The sequence below is a fragment of the Osmia bicornis genome, chromosome 11 (genome assembly GCF_907164935.1).
Source record: "Osmia bicornis bicornis chromosome 11, iOsmBic2.1, whole genome shotgun sequence".
NCBI lineage: Eukaryota > Metazoa > Arthropoda > Insecta > Hymenoptera > Megachilidae > Osmia > Osmia bicornis.
This window is the reverse complement of record NC_060226.1, coordinates 9,526,643-9,545,162: the sequence shown is the minus strand read 5'-3', so window position 1 is coordinate 9,545,162 and position 18,520 is coordinate 9,526,643. Positions and strand designations below refer to the sequence as shown.

At 43.7% G+C, this 18,520-nt stretch overlaps 1 protein-coding gene across 7 annotated transcripts in view; it reads right to left on the bottom strand.

Annotated features, from left to right (window-relative positions):
- Positions 1-92: 92 nt before the first annotated feature.
- The window catches only part of LOC114878923, a 62,568-nt gene continuing 44,140 nt past the window's right edge, over positions 93-18,520 (bottom strand). For all 7 annotated transcript variants that reach the window (XM_046287735.1, XM_046287737.1, XM_029193245.2 and 4 more), the window contains 12 exons: positions 15,125-15,261; positions 14,258-14,546; positions 13,889-14,163; positions 12,708-12,860; positions 11,899-12,093; positions 11,263-11,654; positions 10,710-10,946; positions 8,557-8,736; positions 7,693-7,840; positions 6,699-6,968; positions 6,209-6,543; positions 93-5,832 (listed from right to left, as the gene is read on the bottom strand). In XM_046287735.1, coding sequence (XP_046143691.1) covers positions 5,493-5,832; positions 6,209-6,543; positions 6,699-6,968; positions 7,693-7,840; positions 8,557-8,736; positions 10,710-10,946; positions 11,263-11,654; positions 11,899-12,093; positions 12,708-12,860; positions 13,889-14,163; positions 14,258-14,546; positions 15,125-15,261 — 2,951 coding nt within the window. In that variant the 3' untranslated portion in view covers positions 93-5,492. The remainder of the gene's footprint in view (positions 5,833-6,208; positions 6,544-6,698; positions 6,969-7,692; positions 7,841-8,556; positions 8,737-10,709; positions 10,947-11,262; positions 11,655-11,898; positions 12,094-12,707; positions 12,861-13,888; positions 14,164-14,257; positions 14,547-15,124; positions 15,262-18,520) is intronic.

The window sequence follows — 18,520 nt, the reverse complement described above, 5'->3', positions numbered from 1 at the left end:
ACAATATTTATTTTCTTTTAGGGATTCATTTTTCCATAGGTATCTAACCTGACAGTCATGTGACACTATTCAAAATGAAAAATTTAAAAGGATCAGGTTATCGAGCATACGGTTTATTTCATTTTATTACAGAAGGAAAACTACAAAAAGGGGTAGATTAATCAGGGTAAACAAGCCGAGCAATCTTCAAAATAATTTATTAAAAATGTCGCATACTCGATATTCGAATCGGTAATCAATAATGGTATAATTAGTAACTATATGCATGTTGTGTGAGCATGTCTTTTGGAGGTTCTGTTCAAATGTTTACGGCTGACAGTGATCCATCCCCTATTGTTTTTTTTGTTAATCAATTTGTAAAAGTATCTTTCAGGTCGAACGAGACGAATCAATTATTATGTTGACGTTATCATAGGTATTCTATCGGAGTAGGTTTAATTGAAATAGAAAAAAGGAGAATGAATTCAGTTTACGCGTTAGTGAACAGATATCATACATGATTCATCGTCATGAAAGCGACGTTTCGACAGATTTCACAACAGACGATGAATCATTGGAACATCATTTGTTAATTTTCTCCTTTACCGTGACGTATATGTCGCGTCGACCTGAGAGATACGACTATACTTCTTGCTACTTAACATTTTCCTTCAAGTATATATGCGGTGCACAGTCGCATGCGCAAAATTGTTGTATACATGCGTTCGTATGTTATTGTCGGATCTGTTTTATAATTTCACGCTTACTGTAAATCGGATATTCTGTTCTTATATCGTTAATGATTATTTATTTTTGTTGCTGTCAGGAATCGAGGAAATTTCTGTATCCCGAGGTATTGCATGTACATCTTCTTTTCAAAACCTTCGTATTGCGGAAAATCTGTTTGAAGAGATCAGCAGAACCGTCTACGGGTCTGTACGATTGATGTGATTCGAATGAAAAGTTGAAGTAAACAGGCAAAGAATATTGAAAATGTGCATTCCATTTGAATTAATCGTTGCGCGGGAAGCTTTGAACCGTCGCGTCGCGTCGAGTGAGATGTTATCGACGATCGGTGATATTAGATTTCTGTTGCAGTTATCCGAAGTAGAAATTGTATGTGATTGTTTGCAAAAATAGGTGACGAGATAGTTTGAAAAGAGCGCAAATAAGGAAGATGTGCTATCAATGCTACCGTCTGCTGATGTAATTCAACGTGAAAGTAAAATATGTAACGCTTATTCGTTATTCGAACCGCCCTGAACGATGATTATTGCGCGACGCCGAAGCGTTTGAAACAATAAGCGTTTTTCGGCAGTCTTCGAGATGAGTTTCGGAACATGTGAAAGTTCCGTGCTGTTGGATAAATCAGGCCAGTCCACCGGGATTACCTTTGTGATCCAAATTGTTTTACCCATCCGATTTCTATAGCAAATAATTGATAATTATTAACTACATGTCAATTCAATGTTCTAAAATATTGACACGGTCCGATATGATTATTCGCACTTTATCTACTCTATCATATATTTTTTTTTTCTTTTTTCAGAGAAGATGAGTAATAACGATGGGTATGAGCAACACGAGGATCCTCGTTCGTGGACAGGCCTAAAACGCTGTACAAGTCAATCCGACGAGTTTTAAACTCCCTCCCGATTTTACATCATTTCCTTTTCTTTTTTGTTACACGTAACAGTTTGTCGAGAAATGATTAAACTTAATCGTGTTGTGCGGTTTCTTGGTATTCACGATATTCGTTTAACACTTACGCTTAATTATGTACATAGAAACCGCGCGAATTTTGTCGATTCGACACGCCTGACGGAATAACGAAATCGTTTCTTCCTTTCTTGATTTATCAACGGGGACTGGTGTGTACCATAATTTCTCGCAAACTTCCTGGAACTGTGTATACCTTATTTTGATTCTTAAAACAATTATTTTTCTACCTATTCTAGCAGTTACCAAGGAGCTGAAACATCGGAGAACTTGTAGTATTCAAGGTTTCGAATTCAAATACAAACGAAGAAAAGATTTTGAAATGATCAAATGGCCCGGTAAGTTGCGAGAAGAAAAGGCTGGCAGCGAATCGACGGCAACGTTTCGTCTTTGAATTCCAGCGCGCTCATGGATATGGTTTACATTGTAATTAGTAACGTCTAATCGTCTACATAGTTTACCTGGTAGCTTAGATCGTGATCTAGAATTAGTTAAAACTCGTACGTGTCTGTGTATCTTAGGTTTATTTACAATCGCGTCGTTCGTCGATTTCGCGACGATTTTACTATCTATTTACACATACACCTGTCGCGAGGGCTATCTGACTAGTTTTATCTTTGTAACTTGTTTCAATAGTTCGATGGAGCGATTAGAATAATTTCAATTTCATCCGAGTGTTAACTAATTTTTTCTATCGTTTGCAGATTGCAAGAGAAAGTAGCGCGTGTATCTGGTAATATAACCGAGTTGCAGCGAAGAAAGGAAACAAAAGAGGGATGCAACCAGATTAATAGAGCTACCATCGTGCAAACAAGTTACGATCGCGTCGAGGGTGCGTTCGTTTACTACAGTCCACGCGATTCGCCAGTCGATGGCCCTTACCCTGCGGGTGTCTCCAAACACCGGGGCCACGTTTTCATACACCGTGTCAATAAAGGTTCGCCGATAAATTGCAACTGAACCAGCGCAGCGGTTGGTTGGTGCTCGTTTGCCAATCGATTGAAACGCTCGCCTGCGATAAACCTTTTTCGTAGGTGAATACGCGAAAATACGTGGCCACCAGAGGAGAGTATTTATTTGTCGCGCGCATAACTTCATTCCCCGCTGTTCACCCTTTAGATCGTCGTCGTTGTTTTGCGTCGTGTATCTGTGTTTTCTTAAGGATCGAGATCAAGAATAATTCAAGTACACACAGTTACGAAGACCTTTGTGCGAGTTGCGTTTACAATTTATCTCGATCCTTCGATCATTTATGGTACAGATTTTTTTTATAATGATCTTATACACGGTCTTGTCTCTCTTTGTCCAGTGTCGTATCGAACTTGTAAGCTTGAGTCTGAATAAACTTTAGAATTATTTCGAATGATTATCTTTCATTGGCAGCCCTTGTTAATTACATCGAAACTTTGATTAACGAACAGGAGAAAACGTTTAATCGAACGCAACGTATCGAGGTGTGTTTTCTCTCGTTTTCTTGTTCGACGATTTCCTTCTGATACGTTATCACGATCACTCGAAACCGATCCGCGACACAATGTGTGCGATAAAACGGAAATGGCAGTGAACTGAGAAGTGTGCATCTCGTGTGTTATCACGGAATCGCTGGAGCAACAGCAACGATTGAACGCGAGAAACTAAAGTCAGTCTTCGATTCTCTGTAAATGTATGTATTTGGTATTGATCGCGCCGGACCAACGGAATCACGCGAGCCAACCGAACTAACCAAGAGAGAGAGAGAGAGAGAGAGAAGAGAAACAGTGAACGAGATGATGGTATTTTGGCACGGCCAATTCCAGCGGTCGTACGCGTTTCTTTCATTTTTGGTCCCCGCAACGCAAGAAACATGAATCGGGAATATCCGAAAAAATGGATTTGTTTGACGAGAAAGAGCGAGAGAGATATACATATAGAGATAGATAGAGAATTCGTCGAGTAGAAGAAGAATGACCGATTCGTATCGAGCGAACGAGAGAGCGAATAAACCCCGTAAACGTACGAAATAAGAGGACGCGTTTTTTTTAAAGATAAAAAAGTCTTCACGTTAGGACGAAGTCGTGGTATGGAAATCTCGACGAGAAGGTTTTACCTTCGTCTCGCGACGTTGCTGCTGCCGCTTGGGCGGTCTACTTGAAGCATACAATTAATAAATCGATACATTAACGATTGTCATTGATCAACGTATAATATGGAGGCTCGGTTTCGACGTTGCTGTTCGGCTTTCGTTTCCTGGACTTTCTATCTTCCGAATGATCGTTACGTGCACGGTTGAAACAGCGAGAAAACGATGACGGTAATTCCGGTTAGTCGACGGTAATGTGTTTAATCGCGGCGCTCTTCTCAATTTCTTTTATCATCTTCGGTTCTTCTGACATTTCTTTCCGAGCTGTGTGCTTAGTGGCTAATAGTGAAGCGGTTTGGTACAGGTCTCCGTTCGCACTCACGCTTCTCCGATGATTCGAAATAAGAAACGACGGTAATTATTTAGATTACTATTCTATTTTTAATTATTTAGAGTAATTTAAATAATTACCGAAACGACCGATACAATCGTTGAGATCGAATTTACGAAATTTGAATGACCATGTTTGCGAGTTTGAGCTTAAAAAACGTGATCGTAAGAACGGAGACGCGTGCTAAAACGGCATTATCATCCGATACAAATAGATAAATAATTATGTACAAGTATGAACATGGTGTACGAGTCGTCGGGTGTCGACCCTGAACACCCTGAATCGTAATGCCGATTCGACCACCCTAGCCGGGTGTAACAATTATTAAACGGAGCACAGCTCCGAGGAAAACAGCATTTCAGAAACAGTATATTGTATCACATAATCTCAGGCTACCATAGATTCTACCTTTCCTTCTTCCGTCGAAGTCTTATCCGCTAGTGTAATTATCATTAAGTCCCCTAAAACGATAATCGCTTGAAACATTTGGTCAAGTATCTCTAGTATATCTTTTTTTTTTTTTCATTTAAGAGAAAGATGATTCAGACTGCTCGGAGATTTCTCGTGGTTCCATGTCCATTCTCCTTGGAATCTATATCTATACGAAGGAAAATTTCCCAACAATCTTGATCATCTCCGGTTCGAAACGAAACGCCTCGATTCATCCGAACAACGGTGCGATTTCGATCGATTATTTTTTACAGAACATCTCGCGTGGTTCACCGGAAGTGAAGAGGAGAGAGCGATGTTGAGAAGAGCGAACTTAAAATCGTGCCTTCGCTGTCACGTCGATCGGCTTCTCGACGGCCGATCGAACGACTACTACTAAGAACAGCTTCCTGCTCGTGTCTCCGTTCGACGTTTCGGAAATTTATTTTATTCTAACGGTATACTCTACGAAGAATCAGTTGCCGCTAAGTTATACTACTAGCGCGAGCGAAAGGATATCGCTAGGATTTTTTCACTTTACTTATTGTCCTCGTTAAAACAATTCGATTCCCTGTTGCGCTTATTGGGAGGTGACGGATGCGTCGGAAGAGCCAAACGAGTCTCTGGAAATCGTTCGACTCTCGAACGAGGGCGAAGAAACGAAAGGGTGATTCGAGTCGTCGAACGGAGAGTCGGAGAATCGATTAGAATCTAATCTATACGTCGAGCGAAGCATTCTTACAGAGGAACAGTTCTGCGCGTTACGTAAAGGCGGATGTGGTCGCGGAGGTGTACCGTTCAGGAGGACACCAGGCAGATCGGGCAACCGCGACGACGAACGAAGGTGACCAAAGGTGATCGTCACACGGTGGTCACTCGGTCGACCTCGACGTAACGCACAGAACTGTCGCTGTGTCAGCAAATCACTTCCTTGCCGTCGATGATGGCCGTCGCTGAGCTGATGCTCTTCAGCCTGTGCTGCGATATCGAGCGACTCGCCCGTTGCCTGCAGATGCGCCAGATCACGAAGCAGATCACGGCTAGGATCGTGACGATCGCGATTAGACCGAGAGCCAGATGCAGAGGAGGCAGTTGCAACAGCATCGAGCAATGGGTCAAGGCCTCGTCGTAACCTGATGGACAGTGGGAGATGCCGTCGCACCAGAGGGACGCGTTTATGCAGGCGTCCAACTCTGGACACCGTTGGTCGCAATCTCGAGGCATTTGCAGGCCTGCCGTCGATGTCACCGACGGTCTGTCGAATAAAATCGAATAAAATCGAATAAAATCAGTCGTTACATTAACCCCTTCGCCTATGATTTGTTCGATAGTTGCGTCGGTAAGAGCTAGCTATTCGTTACTTTAAAATACAGGCTTTATTCGAAGAATTAAAAGATAAAGCTGACACTTAATTCCAGCTTCAATTTATGAAAGTTGCTATCCTGGAAAATTAAGGATAGCCTTTCTGCGAAAGATAAGAGTAAGTCTTCTTCTTAATTCAAGATCACTGAACTGTAAGAGCAGAGATAAAACGGATGCTGTTTTATTGGTAGAGCACAGAATCATAAACAGATGATAGACAAGAACAGGGTATAGGAAGATAAGATTTGAAAGGATTTTGAATGTGCTACCTTCTGGTGAGCTCGAGCCAGGTGACTGTATACGTGTCTGGTTCCTTAACGAGAAACTCCACAACGATGGTCCTGATGGGGTCCTGACTCGGTGCAAGGATCATCGCGTTGCTGCTGACGGCCCAGCCGTCGCTGAACACCTCCACCACGTGGTGCCTCGATTCTATCGGCGGTTTCGGACACACGGACACGTGGATTGCACCACCTGTGTGCACCACGATGCGGTTCTTCGTCGAGCACTTGCTGCTGTTCGACATTATCGTGCCGTGCATCTTCACGTAGAGGTACTGATTCGGTCCTGGATCGATCAACCATGGATGTTTCTCGCAATTTTTCTGAAATATAAACTTTCTTTACACTTCTAATCAGCTGAAATTTGAAGATTATTCTTACAAGTTGGTATAAGTTGTTAAAAATGATATTTTTCCACCTAGATTCGCCGTCTGGCCCAGTGTGCGACGCGTTAATCGCATTGAAACGGAGCTCTTACCTCATCCTCATCGGTGATCGGCGATTTATACTTGATCTCCCCGGATGGTCCTCTCATCCTGCGTTTCTGCAAACACGGATTGGTCTTCACAAAATCCCAGATACCCTCGAAGAACAGATTATTGTAATCGTCCAACGCGTCCATCGAGAGCACCGTGAAATGCACCTCGACGATGTTCGACGTGGATTTAACGTTCATGGGGAGAGAACGATTCGAGCAAAGACAATCCTTTTGAACGGGAGGAGCGTTCGGCCATGGAAGATCGAGCACCTGTGGATTATTCGTGAAAATTCGTGTCAATTAGAAATTAATTAGTCGACAGATTATTACGATTGCCGTGCATTCACAAAACGTGACGCCGCATTCGAGAGCATCGGCGTCCCCCTAATTGCGCTTTAAATTCGCGAATACGATTGCCGTGACTCTCGTAAATCTCCGAATCGATAACGAATGCGGCTCGGAATTCGATCGGAAATTCAGATTCATCTGGACACGAAAACGTTCATACGGCTCGATTTTGCATCTCATTTTTCTTAATTACCGAGCGATCCCTAATGGAGAAACAATCGACGCTTTCTTTTCCTCAGCGCGGACGGAAGTTTAGATTAAAATCATTATTAGCTCATCGGAGGGATCGTTGAAACAGAATTTTGCATATTTAAATTACGCGCGAATGGATTGCAAATTAACGGATGCACAGATTCTTCAGAATGTTTTTTGCATTTTCCATTTAACACCATGTCTATTGTTTTTTATTTATTTACTTTATTCCCTGCGTTATATTCTACCTCGTTTCATTCTGTTTACTTTCATTAATAATTACACTCCATATTTGTGTAATTTAATTTTAATTAAACTGTTTAATTTGTTTGCTTCGATCGGCTTTCGCTAATTCTAGTTTTTTATCAAACAATACAGTACAATACAATAAAATGTTCCCTCGTTAGAAGCAGATAGAGAATAATTATTGGGAAACAAAGTTTTATGTACGTACCTTTACGGAGAAATGATCGGAACCGACGCATAACAATCGATTAAAGTCCGAACTGGAGACGCTGCGACAAGTTCGATTCCCATTCAGCAGTTTGTTGAACCTCAGCTTCACGATTTCGTCGTGTTCGCCCTCGAATCGGTACACGCAGCTGGAAAATCCGTGTTACCCTACATTTTCAGCATTTAATCGAACTTACATTCCGCTCGTCATCTTCTCATCTCTGCACAGTACGTTGCAGGAAGATTTTCATTGAATTCGACACCCCTCGCTCCTTCTCACCCTCCTCCAGTCGCAGGGGTATAAACGAGAAACAAAGTAAACGAGCACGTTGAAACAGCCTGGCAACGGGGCGATTCTATATTACCAGCAAACAACAATACCAGACGAACAGTCTGGGCTTGTTTGCACCCTTCGCGCGAGGGGTGACAGGAATAAAATCGCGAGGACGTCGCATTTCCTCGACGTCGAATATGCGAGCGTTTATCAACGATAACGACGAGCCAGCATTTCCACCCTTTATCGGAGAAACCTTTCGTCGCGTGTAATCGTTTTCCACGATCTATCGTCAGAGAAAGGGCTGGTTCAACCCTTCGAGCGTGAAGTCCGCTTTACAAACCCATAAAGCACCGCGTCCAGCTTAACTACCGCCTTAGGAAACTTTCCATCGATTCCTCGGGATCCGATGGAATTCACTTTCCGGAGGGTGAAAAGTATCCTCTAGAGTCTAGAGTCTAGAGTTTGGGTGTCGATGAACAGAGGGTTGAGAAATTTTTGAAGATTTCTATGTTGTGGATTATTACTACTTCTACTTGTTCTATGCTCCATAAAGATGTCGCTAATGATATAAGAAGAACGATCTCTCACCTCATATTTTTCGCCCCGCCACGGCCATAAAGGAAGATGTCGCGAGGCGCTTGGAATCTGCGATCAGGATAATGATCCCGATTGCGGCTGTAGAAGATCCTCGAACAAGGACCGCTTCCGTAAGGATCACCGTCTTGATGAAGATCGACGAACTCGTAGAGTGCTCGAAAATTCACCGGCCTGAAGAAAATTTATTATTAGTCTCATTTACGCCGCGTTGAAATTTGATTATAAATAAAGGAGTAATTATTTCCTTCAGAGGCGACCACCACCTATCGGCAGCCGCTATGTTCGATATTTCCGTAATTATCCAGCTTGTCGATGTCCGTTCAACGACGTCGCGATAGGGTCAGCAAAGAGGGTTATTTACATTTTATTATTATTATTATTATTTTTTTTTTTTTTTTTACAGAAACTCGACACGTAGGTGCGTGTTCGAGCGTGATAGTCGACGAGAGAGTACGAGTAATGCGAACGTATAGCACGGTCTATTTAATCCTTTCCACATGAAACTACTCTTCTCTCTGCCTTTTATTAAACATCGTTGGATAGACAATATCTTGATCGCAGGGAATTATAAATGGCTCGCGACAACGGTGTCGTCTTTTTAGTTTCGCCGAGTGGAACGAACTCCGCTGTTCCTCGACACCTTCGCGTTAATTACAAATACGTCGTTTAATATCTCGATTTCCTTGCCTCGTCGGCTCTTCGCGAACCCAATATCTTGCCTTTCGTTATATTGTATTAACCGTCACAAAAATTCAATAAATCAGAAGTAAAGTGCAAACGTATCGAGAGCCGGGACGAAGCTTCTGATTACGCAATCAAAAAAAGAAAAAAGAAGAAGCTGAAGAGTTAATTAAATGGGAATGAATCCGAAGTACCGATCGATCGATCGGTTGGAATTTTTTAATATTAGGAAATCGTGGGAAGAGACTTTGTACTAGTCTAAAAATCAACCGTTTAATATGCAACGATCTAATACTTTGAAGAGCATTCAGTATTCCCTTGACTTCCGTTCTTCCAGCTGCGCGGCAGAAATCGTTCCTTATACTAAATAAGCGATAGCATGGGCCGGCATGGCAGGAAGAACGAAAAGGCGCGAGTGCGGTAGATATTGCGCCGCCTTCGTCGTAAAACTTCCACATTCCTCGCGTGTAACGTTTCGTATCGATTCCGGCAGGCCGGTGTCACCGGCAAATTTCGAGCGAATTTATATTCACAGCCACAGTGCAGTAAAAAAGAGGGCGAAAAAAAAGAGAAAGAGAAATAAAGGGTAGAAGAGATTTTGCAAATTTAACGTAGCCGGGTAGAATTTCAAACGCGGTTCAATTTTAATTCCTTTAGTTTCCGTTCGATTTAATCCGTTTCAATGACGGTGCGTGGAGGTTTTATAAGTGGAACCGCGGGAAAAGAGCCTCGAGACGAGGCTGCGCACAGGGTGAAAAGAGATTTTTTAACCGGAAAAAAAGAAGAGAACTCATCAATGCAGCAGGGCTGTTGTTCAGAGTGCAGATAAAAACGTGTATTTTTGTTCCCTCCGATAAAACGGGGGGAAAAGCTCGGGAACCTTTGGTGAAGCGCGATGAAATCGATGGGGTGATTGTAACCTTTGCCTTCCGTGCTCGTTCCTTTTTCTTCGTTTCGCTCGAAATCAATTTTTACGGCACTTTAAAGCTTCCCGAGAGTTTTCAATCCGGTTTACGACCAATGTAGACGACGATTTCGAAAATATTCAAGCGAAAACACTTGACGTGCATCTCGCGAGGCTCGTTTCGAGGAATTCAGGCGAAATTGGGTCGTGTGAAGTTTTTTTAATTTACAAGAGCGTAGATTTGTAAATTTGTAGGATGTAAATTAAAATTTGTTGCGAGAAATATTGGAACGCGTCGAGAAGGAAGGAACATCGAAGGGAAAGCTAGCTCATTTTCCATGAATATTCCCTGTAAAATCTCTTGAACATCGCCGCTCGAGAGAAAACATAATACGCGGTGTCGATCGATAGCGGAGTGGGCGCGCGTTTCATCGTGAAACAACGGGGAATAAAACGGCACGCGGAGCGTGTTCGAGAGGGTCTGTAATTGAAACGGAAACCGCTTTTTTTCCCCCCGTTGCCTGCTACATCTACCCGTTCGCAATCGAGTTACACTCGCCTGAGAGCCGTCGACTCGACCATCCGCATCTCGATGGTCAGGCTACTTCCCCTTGAAACGAAGCTCTCCCCGAGAGAACAGGGACGACTGGTGTTCTGAAGGATCGCGTGATCGCAGGTCCTTGGTACCATGTCCTTGCAGTAGCGGGCCAGGAGCGTGGTGTTGCCCGCTGGACGGGCCGCGAGTGGATGAGCGGGTTCTGCCGATCTGTCCGCGTGTCTCTGATGCTCAATTTCGCTGTTCAAGGCAGAGAGATTCGATGTTAGAAATGTTTTGCGTTCGTCGTTTAAAATAAACAAACAAATGCTGGAGGATGTTTCGAACTACGATTAGCTTGGAATCTTGGAGCTTGAAACTTTAAGCCACAGAAACATCTTACAGCGAAGGAAGAAGGCAAACTCGAGTTGCTAAAGCAATCAGCAGAAGCACCGACCAAGCACCAGAGGCGTTGATCGCAGTCAGGACAGGGTTTCGAGTTTCGAGTTTCGAGTTTCGAGTTTCGAGTTTCGAGTTTCGAGTGTCTAGCAATTAATCAGAGATCGGTTCAACGAACCAGAGGAGGTCGTTGCACTCGGACAACGGCATCATCTCGCCGTCCCATACTATCAGGGTGGTAGAGCAGTCCTCGTCGCCGCCGGTGGACAAGCTGGTACCCACGTGAAACTTGAGGATCGACAGCCACACGCGAAACTGTGGCTGTACAGGCCGCGGTGCTGGCCTCCTCCATACCGTTCCTGGCCTCTGTTCCGGAAACTTTGGCAAAGGACGAGGCGGTGTCGGACTCGGTAGCGTTAGCCCTGCTCCACGAAGATGGTACAAACAGGTGCTGTTCCTAGGCAACGAGTGTCTAGGCGAAGCCAGCACTCCTCCGCCGCTACCTTGAAGCCAGAACTCGCAGTGTTTGTTTTTCGCGTACGTCGGAGAGTCTGCGTCCACAAACTTCACCTATAAGAAAGAACAGACAAGCATCGATCGTTTTTCTAAAATTCATTAAAAAGGCGAGTTGCAACCGGGGTTGATCGGTGTAACCGACGTGCTCTACGTGAAAAATGTCGAATGGGGTCGTTGGTTCGGTTATCCATTTAAATGCGACCCATGAACAGGCCGTACTTTGCTCCGTCAGGTGTAAAGCATGCCCGGCGTTTCCGGGCCCCTCTCTTCTGAATGTTTCAAGAGAATTACCACGTACTTGCACTTCTAATTGAAAGCCGTGGAGAGAGTGGGGCGGTGTGGGGTGCAGAAACGTGCCGTAAGGAGACGTGGTGAACTCGACGAGGATCTCCGTTCCGCTGCTGGTCGCCTCTGGCACTGGTTCTCCTCCTCCGCAAAATTTCAGGATCACCGGATCTCGGGTGGTGTAGCCGTCGTACACGGTCACGTAATCCTGCGCCGAAAATAGAGTTATCTTTCGAATTCTGATACCGTAGCGTAGGTAAAACGGTGCGAAGATTACAAACTAGACGATAGACATTATTTAGAATTAATTATTTACAGAATTACGAAAGAAGATCGTAGGATTTAATACAGGTCTGATCAATTTTCCAATAACATTTTGGAAACACCCGTTAGATTCTCTACATTATCTTCCTTATCTAACGTTCTCCCATAGTCTGCCAATAAATTGTCCTTATCAACTTAGACCACACGGCACAGCCTTCATCCCCCATTCGAATTTAGGTAACTTGCTACCATTCTCTATCTCTCTCTCTCTCTCTCTATGTAGATCGATAAATTCGCCGATGGCTAGAGGAGAGCTCGCGAAAGACTATGTAGGTGATTTAAGAAGTGGATCTGAGATTACCATGCGAACCAACGGCTGTTCGGTTTTATGGCAACCATGGTCACGTGCAGCCGTTTCCATATCCTCTGTGAATTTATCTTGGTCCTAGTATGTATAGTTCTTCTACGTGAACCCTTCTCTTTGCAATAATATTGTATTTTCGTCATTTTTAAAGAATTCTGAAAGGCTTTGGAACATTTTATGTGGTATATAGGTACCTGAACCACGTCGCAATCCTTCCAGAGGCGAAGTTCACGGGGCGATGATTCCGCCTGGGTGGCTGCCCGTGCCCTAATGGCAACCAATTGACCCCGAGGTTGTTTCACCGAAATTAAGGCGTGTTTCCCTGGTGGTACATCGTGCTGCCTCACCTGTGTCACACGATTAAAACGGAATGAACTTGTTACCCATCCTCCTCTTAATCTTCTTTATGAAACGCTTCTTCGTTCCCTCTCATCTATTCCTTACACGCGTACAGTGTCATTTCATCAATTCGTTTAAAATTGTACCAAATGACTTGAGGTTTTTTGAGAAGCTATAATTTATCAAGATACGTGCTTTTGTTGTTTTGAAATTGTCAAAATAGTGAAGGGTAATTTTTCAACTTAAATATGCCTTTCGTAGATTTAAATAAGTTATGCGTGTGTTGAAAATTTCATCGAGATCGATGCAAACTCAGCCGGTTAAAGGCGATCCGATCTGGACAAATCGAATACGCTGTCCCTGTAATGAATATTAACAGAGCTGTTCAGGTTTGCGTAGGTGTGCGGAGCAGAGGCATTAAAGGGTTCCTAGCGACACGCAAAACACAGCCGGTAATCCGAGAAGCCGTATTTCAACGTGAAATCGCGGCAGCCCGAGCAAATTGAACGGATCGGGCCTCGATGTGTGCAGTTGCTTCGAAACGAACCGGGACCAAACCGACCAACAACAACAACAACAACAACAACAACAACAACAACAACAATGTTGGCATTTCAACGAAAATTTACGACGCTACCGTGAACCATTATTCTCTCGGCTTTGGTCAGCACGAACGGACTTTACGCTAAATACACTTCGATGGGTAGCTTTTGAAATTTCGCGGTTCCTCCAACTAGTTACTTCCTCTCTTGTTCGCTCTTCGACGACTGCGAAAATGGAAATACGGAAATTAGTTTCCGCATAAAATTTATCAACGACGAGTTTCGTTAATCAAAAACAAAAGGTTTTATCGTTCTTTTGAACTTCACAAAATTAATGCCACGTCCCTTTGGACTAGGAAGAAGGAAAAAAGGGAAAAGAAGGGAGAAGATCCAGAAAATGTGTCGGGTTCCCTCGGGTTATTCTTGTTCGGTATTCCATGGTTTACGAGCAGCTTCTTCGAAAGTTTCCAGCCGAAAATTCCCACGGGACTTACCGCGTAGTAGCAGGTGAGATTGCGCGGGTAGAGGCCGGGAAAGTTGGGCGACTGGAGCCTGCACTTCTTCCGGTCGCAGTCGCTGAATATGCGCGAACAGTATGTACCGGATATCAGGTCTCCGAGGTATTGCTCGCTGCTCGGTTTCGGGCTGGTTGATGGCTGTTCCACCATCTGCATAGGCATAGCCATCGAACTGTTCGCGTATTCGCTCGACGACGAAGAGGCTGACGTCGACTCGGTCGACGATGGTGTTCCCGTTGCTTGCGTCATTCCTTCCATTAAAAATATGCAAATTTTTATAAAATTAAAACAGGAATTAAGATAAAAAATCCGATTGAAAAGGCAAGAGATGTCTCGATCACGTACCAACGAAGGGATTCCCGTAGCGCACCACGGCATCGGACTTTCTAATCATTTTGTACGCCATCCTGAAATCAAAATTGAATCCCTTCTGATCCTTGCTGAGTCGGAGCAGCTTCAACGTGATAGAGACGGTTGGTGTCTCGCTGTAGTAAATCGCAGGACCCCAGGATGTTCCGCACCAGAGGCCGCCAACGTCCGGTCGCTGGGCCTCCGAAATTTGCAGCGACCCGTCCGGGCATCCCTCCGCTGTGAACGACACGAATTTCCCCAGGGTGAAGCTGTCGAACGTCAACTGAAATCAGACCAGACAGTAATTCCGTCAATTCTTCGTACTCGTTCCTCTGAAAATATATTTGACTTTCCACCCGGAGGAGCAAGGATTAAAAGAGCAAAGTATCGATTACCGCGAATCGAGTTATCAGACATTAATAGTTAGCCAGGAAAAATCCAGCTACCAGCTTTTCCTGATTAAAATATCGGCTCTAACGACCGCTCGAAAAAAGAAGAGAAAAATGATAGAAGCCTGCTTTTAAACGCTCTTCGCAAGCTTTTCATCTAATTCCATCCCAGCATTACCGGCTCGAAACGAACAAGTTCCTTTGATAAAAACGGCAAACAGGTAAAAATAGCCGTGGAAATGGTCGAGGCCAGCAAATACCGAGCGTATAAATAATTTCGCATAGTGTGGAGGAAAAGTTTGCCGCGAAACTTTATTCGGGCACAGATCTATTCGCGGTTGCTTTTCCGGCTAACTCCCGCAATCCCAGCAATTTGCGTTATTAAAAGTTTCACCCTTCGTTTTTCTTCCTTCTCCCCGATCCTTCTTACCTTGCCCTACAATTTTCCTGCAACCGAGAGAGTAGATTTTACCTGAACGATGTCTCCGAAATCGCCACCCGGTGCGCTAAAGGTGAGCTTGCAAATGTAAGGCACCTTATCCTCCTTTGGTCGATGAAGTTCCAGGTCGTAAGTTTTCCCCACGTCGCCGTAATAAGTCTTGTTGCAAGCTGGAACAATCAACGTACAAAGATTATCCGGAAATCTCTGTTTGTTGCGAAACGAGTCAAGTAATATCGTTTAAAATCGAAAAGAAAGAAAACATTAGTTGGCCGGAAGCGATACGTGTGTGATCGGGAATTGATTCAATCGGAGGAAGATTATCGGGAACAACTGGAAACGGATCGTAGGGAATGCCAAGACAAAGAATCGACGGTAGTTGAGGATGAATTATCGATGCCCTTAGGTGGGTTGTTCCCGGTTCGTTTTATTGTTCTAGGCAAGGAAACCCGGGCCCGATGCGCGAGCTGCAGCACTGCTGCTCGTTCAAGTTTAATGGAAAACTAGCGGAGAAAGAAGAAGAAGAAGAAAAAAAAAAGAAAAAACAGACACGAAAGGTTTGGGCGAAAGTAGAAAGTAGAGCGAACGGGAAAGCGGAGTTTCCGCGCGTTTCAACGTTCGTCATTGTACTCGGTCTTCGATATCGATCACGTGTTTATCGAGGGTAATCATCGCGAATATCGAGCTACAGCCTGTCACTAATTCACGGTAAATGCCCGTATCGTTTTTGAAAGCTGTCCAATTGTGTACACCGTATAGTTCGATCAATCTCGTTCCACTCTGACCCCGTTCGATTGATTCTGCCAAAACTCCTCCCTCCTGGTGTCGATATTATAATGCATTTTAATTAGCTGCCACTGCGCTTTCATGTATAATTAGTAGCTCTTCGATACGATTCGATTACTTACAATTAATATCAGAGAGTCTGCACAGAGACAGAGAGAGATCGGTTCGATACAAACTGGTTCCATTGATAATTGACGGCAAAGTTGATTCAGATGTCCTATGAAAGAGATCTTTATTGCATTTGAAAGGAAACCGAAACGTATACTACTCGACGATTAAGTTACTTTGGCTTCCTCTATCGGATGCTCCGTGCAGAATCACATTCTGCAGGACGGCTTGGTTACAATACTAGTTCATTGTGGGGCTTCAAGGGCTCATCACGGCCGGTAGGTATATAGTATATAGGATGGAAATCGAGGCTACATGGGCCAACACACGTAGATACACGTACACGAGGACAGATACACTGGTGACGACCCTGTGAATGGGTCGAGAACACAATGCACGCCATTTCCAGGTATCGAAGGGTCTCGTTCCTAATCAGAATCCCAGTTCGCTTGGCTAATAGACCACCTGAAATCTGGCCATCTTGCCTCCATCACCTCTGCTTCTCTTGCAACCTATCGATTACCTAATCCTTGCAATTACCAATTGCAATTTCATTTTTTACTAGCATTTTCTTTCGTTCGCGTATTTCAGAAAAGAATTGGCCGGTGCGAATAGTACTTTGAACTTTTCACGAGGAATAAAATACACTTGATACTCTCGTTTGACGGCGTGGATGGGTTATTTGAAATTCGTGCCTCGAATTGAAAATGATATTCAAGCGGTTGGCGAACTCGAACGGGCACAAGAAATATCTTGTCCCGTTAAATTTGCGGGAAATTCAATTTCTCTCGGCTGTCTGAAATTCAGCAGCCGGGATAGACGCGACGCGACGCGACGCGACGTGGTTTGTTTGACGCTATTCAATTGTACTTTCCACGCATTCTTGACACAATATAATCACGATGTATAATGACCGAACGAGAAGCGAGAAACTCTCAACGCTTTACCTTTCACCGAAATTATTCCGGCTTCGTTAAGCGCAAACTCCGATGGCTATCGTGTAAAATAATTAAAATTTTCGTGGGCAAACATTTATTTTTCCGACGGAGAAATATCATAAAGTTAAATTGCCATCGAATCGTATCCGCGGATGAACTTTCGGCTTTTTAGATAAATAAAAGAAACTTTATATGGAATTTTTCTATTGCGACAAGATGCAAAAGGGAGTGACCACGTCCTTTCTTCAAGTCGGTTAATGAAAATAATTTTTCATCGAACGGAGACAGGAAGCGAGCAAAAAATACGGGAAATGTTTGAAGAGGAAGTAGGATGGAAGACTCCGGTGTTACGGAACAATCTTGGGAAGAATCGGCTCCGTTGTAATTCAATATACGTCGTCGTTAGGTTTAATGACAGGATTCGATATCGGAAACCGATATATACGGTTCTCGGAAGTATTACGAATTCACCAGGTGCATCTGTTACGTCAAATTACGAAAGTTGCCGGTGCTCTGCTCGCTTGTTCTGCCAACGCGGTAGCCGACTCTCACGGCTGACTAATGACTGACATCAACTACTTCGCTGCGTTTCACCACACCACCGACTACGGATGCGTTTCGCCCGGTTATATCTTCTTCTCGACTGACGAATTATCCCCTTTTTGTCACTGCTCGAACCGTCACTCTTCCCTTAACCTTAACCCAGCGAAAATGGTCAAACCTTTTTTTTTTTTCTTTCCGAATTAGTAACGATTCATCTTTTCCTTCGTTCTGTTTTTCCATCTCGAGTTCTATTTTTACATTTCCCTTTATCCCGCTGTCATTTTTTCTTTCTCTCTTTACTTCAGCCACGCTAGCCGCTCCATTTCGCGTAATTCCAGCGTCGCGTTTTTGACCCGATTCTCCGTGAAAGTGCAACGCCGTCCTAATAAATCCCCGACAGCTGACCCCGGGGGATCCCTCCGGACCACCCTCTGCGGCTTATATTTTATTACGCAATAAAATATGAACTTCTCGGACCGAGTGCTTTTCTTATTTATCGCGCGGACGATTACGACCGTTTCCACGACGCGCCATTTTAAATCACTTTCCTGATTTTTTTTTTCTTCCTGGGTTCGATAAGTTGAAAATGAAAAACGGAAGAGAATACCGCGGGTTCGAGTTTTATTTTTGGCCAGTGTCCTCTCCGAAACAAAATACCAACTACTCGCCATAACGGAGCTAATATTTCTGGCAGTGTCTGACGGTGAAAAGGATAAATAACGATAAAAAAAAAAGGGATCTCTTTTTCGCGACAAAATAAATGCCGGTTATCCAGCCGGAAGCTCGCTGTGTATTTCGCGATTCTACCATAGGGTCGAGGCGAATGGACGGGACAAATAGAGGTAAAGAAGAAACGTGCACCGACTGAATAAACCTCGTGTTGCCAGGATATAAGGCTTGTCAGCTATTTTAGCTGGAAAATAAACGAAACGATCCTTTGTTTAGCGAAAATCATTGAAGTTAACGAAAAGAAAAAAAAAGAAAAAAAAAATAGAAAAAGTTTTAAGTACGCGGCTAATTTCTTCGTCGCTCCTCTCTCTTACGGAAGCTGGTG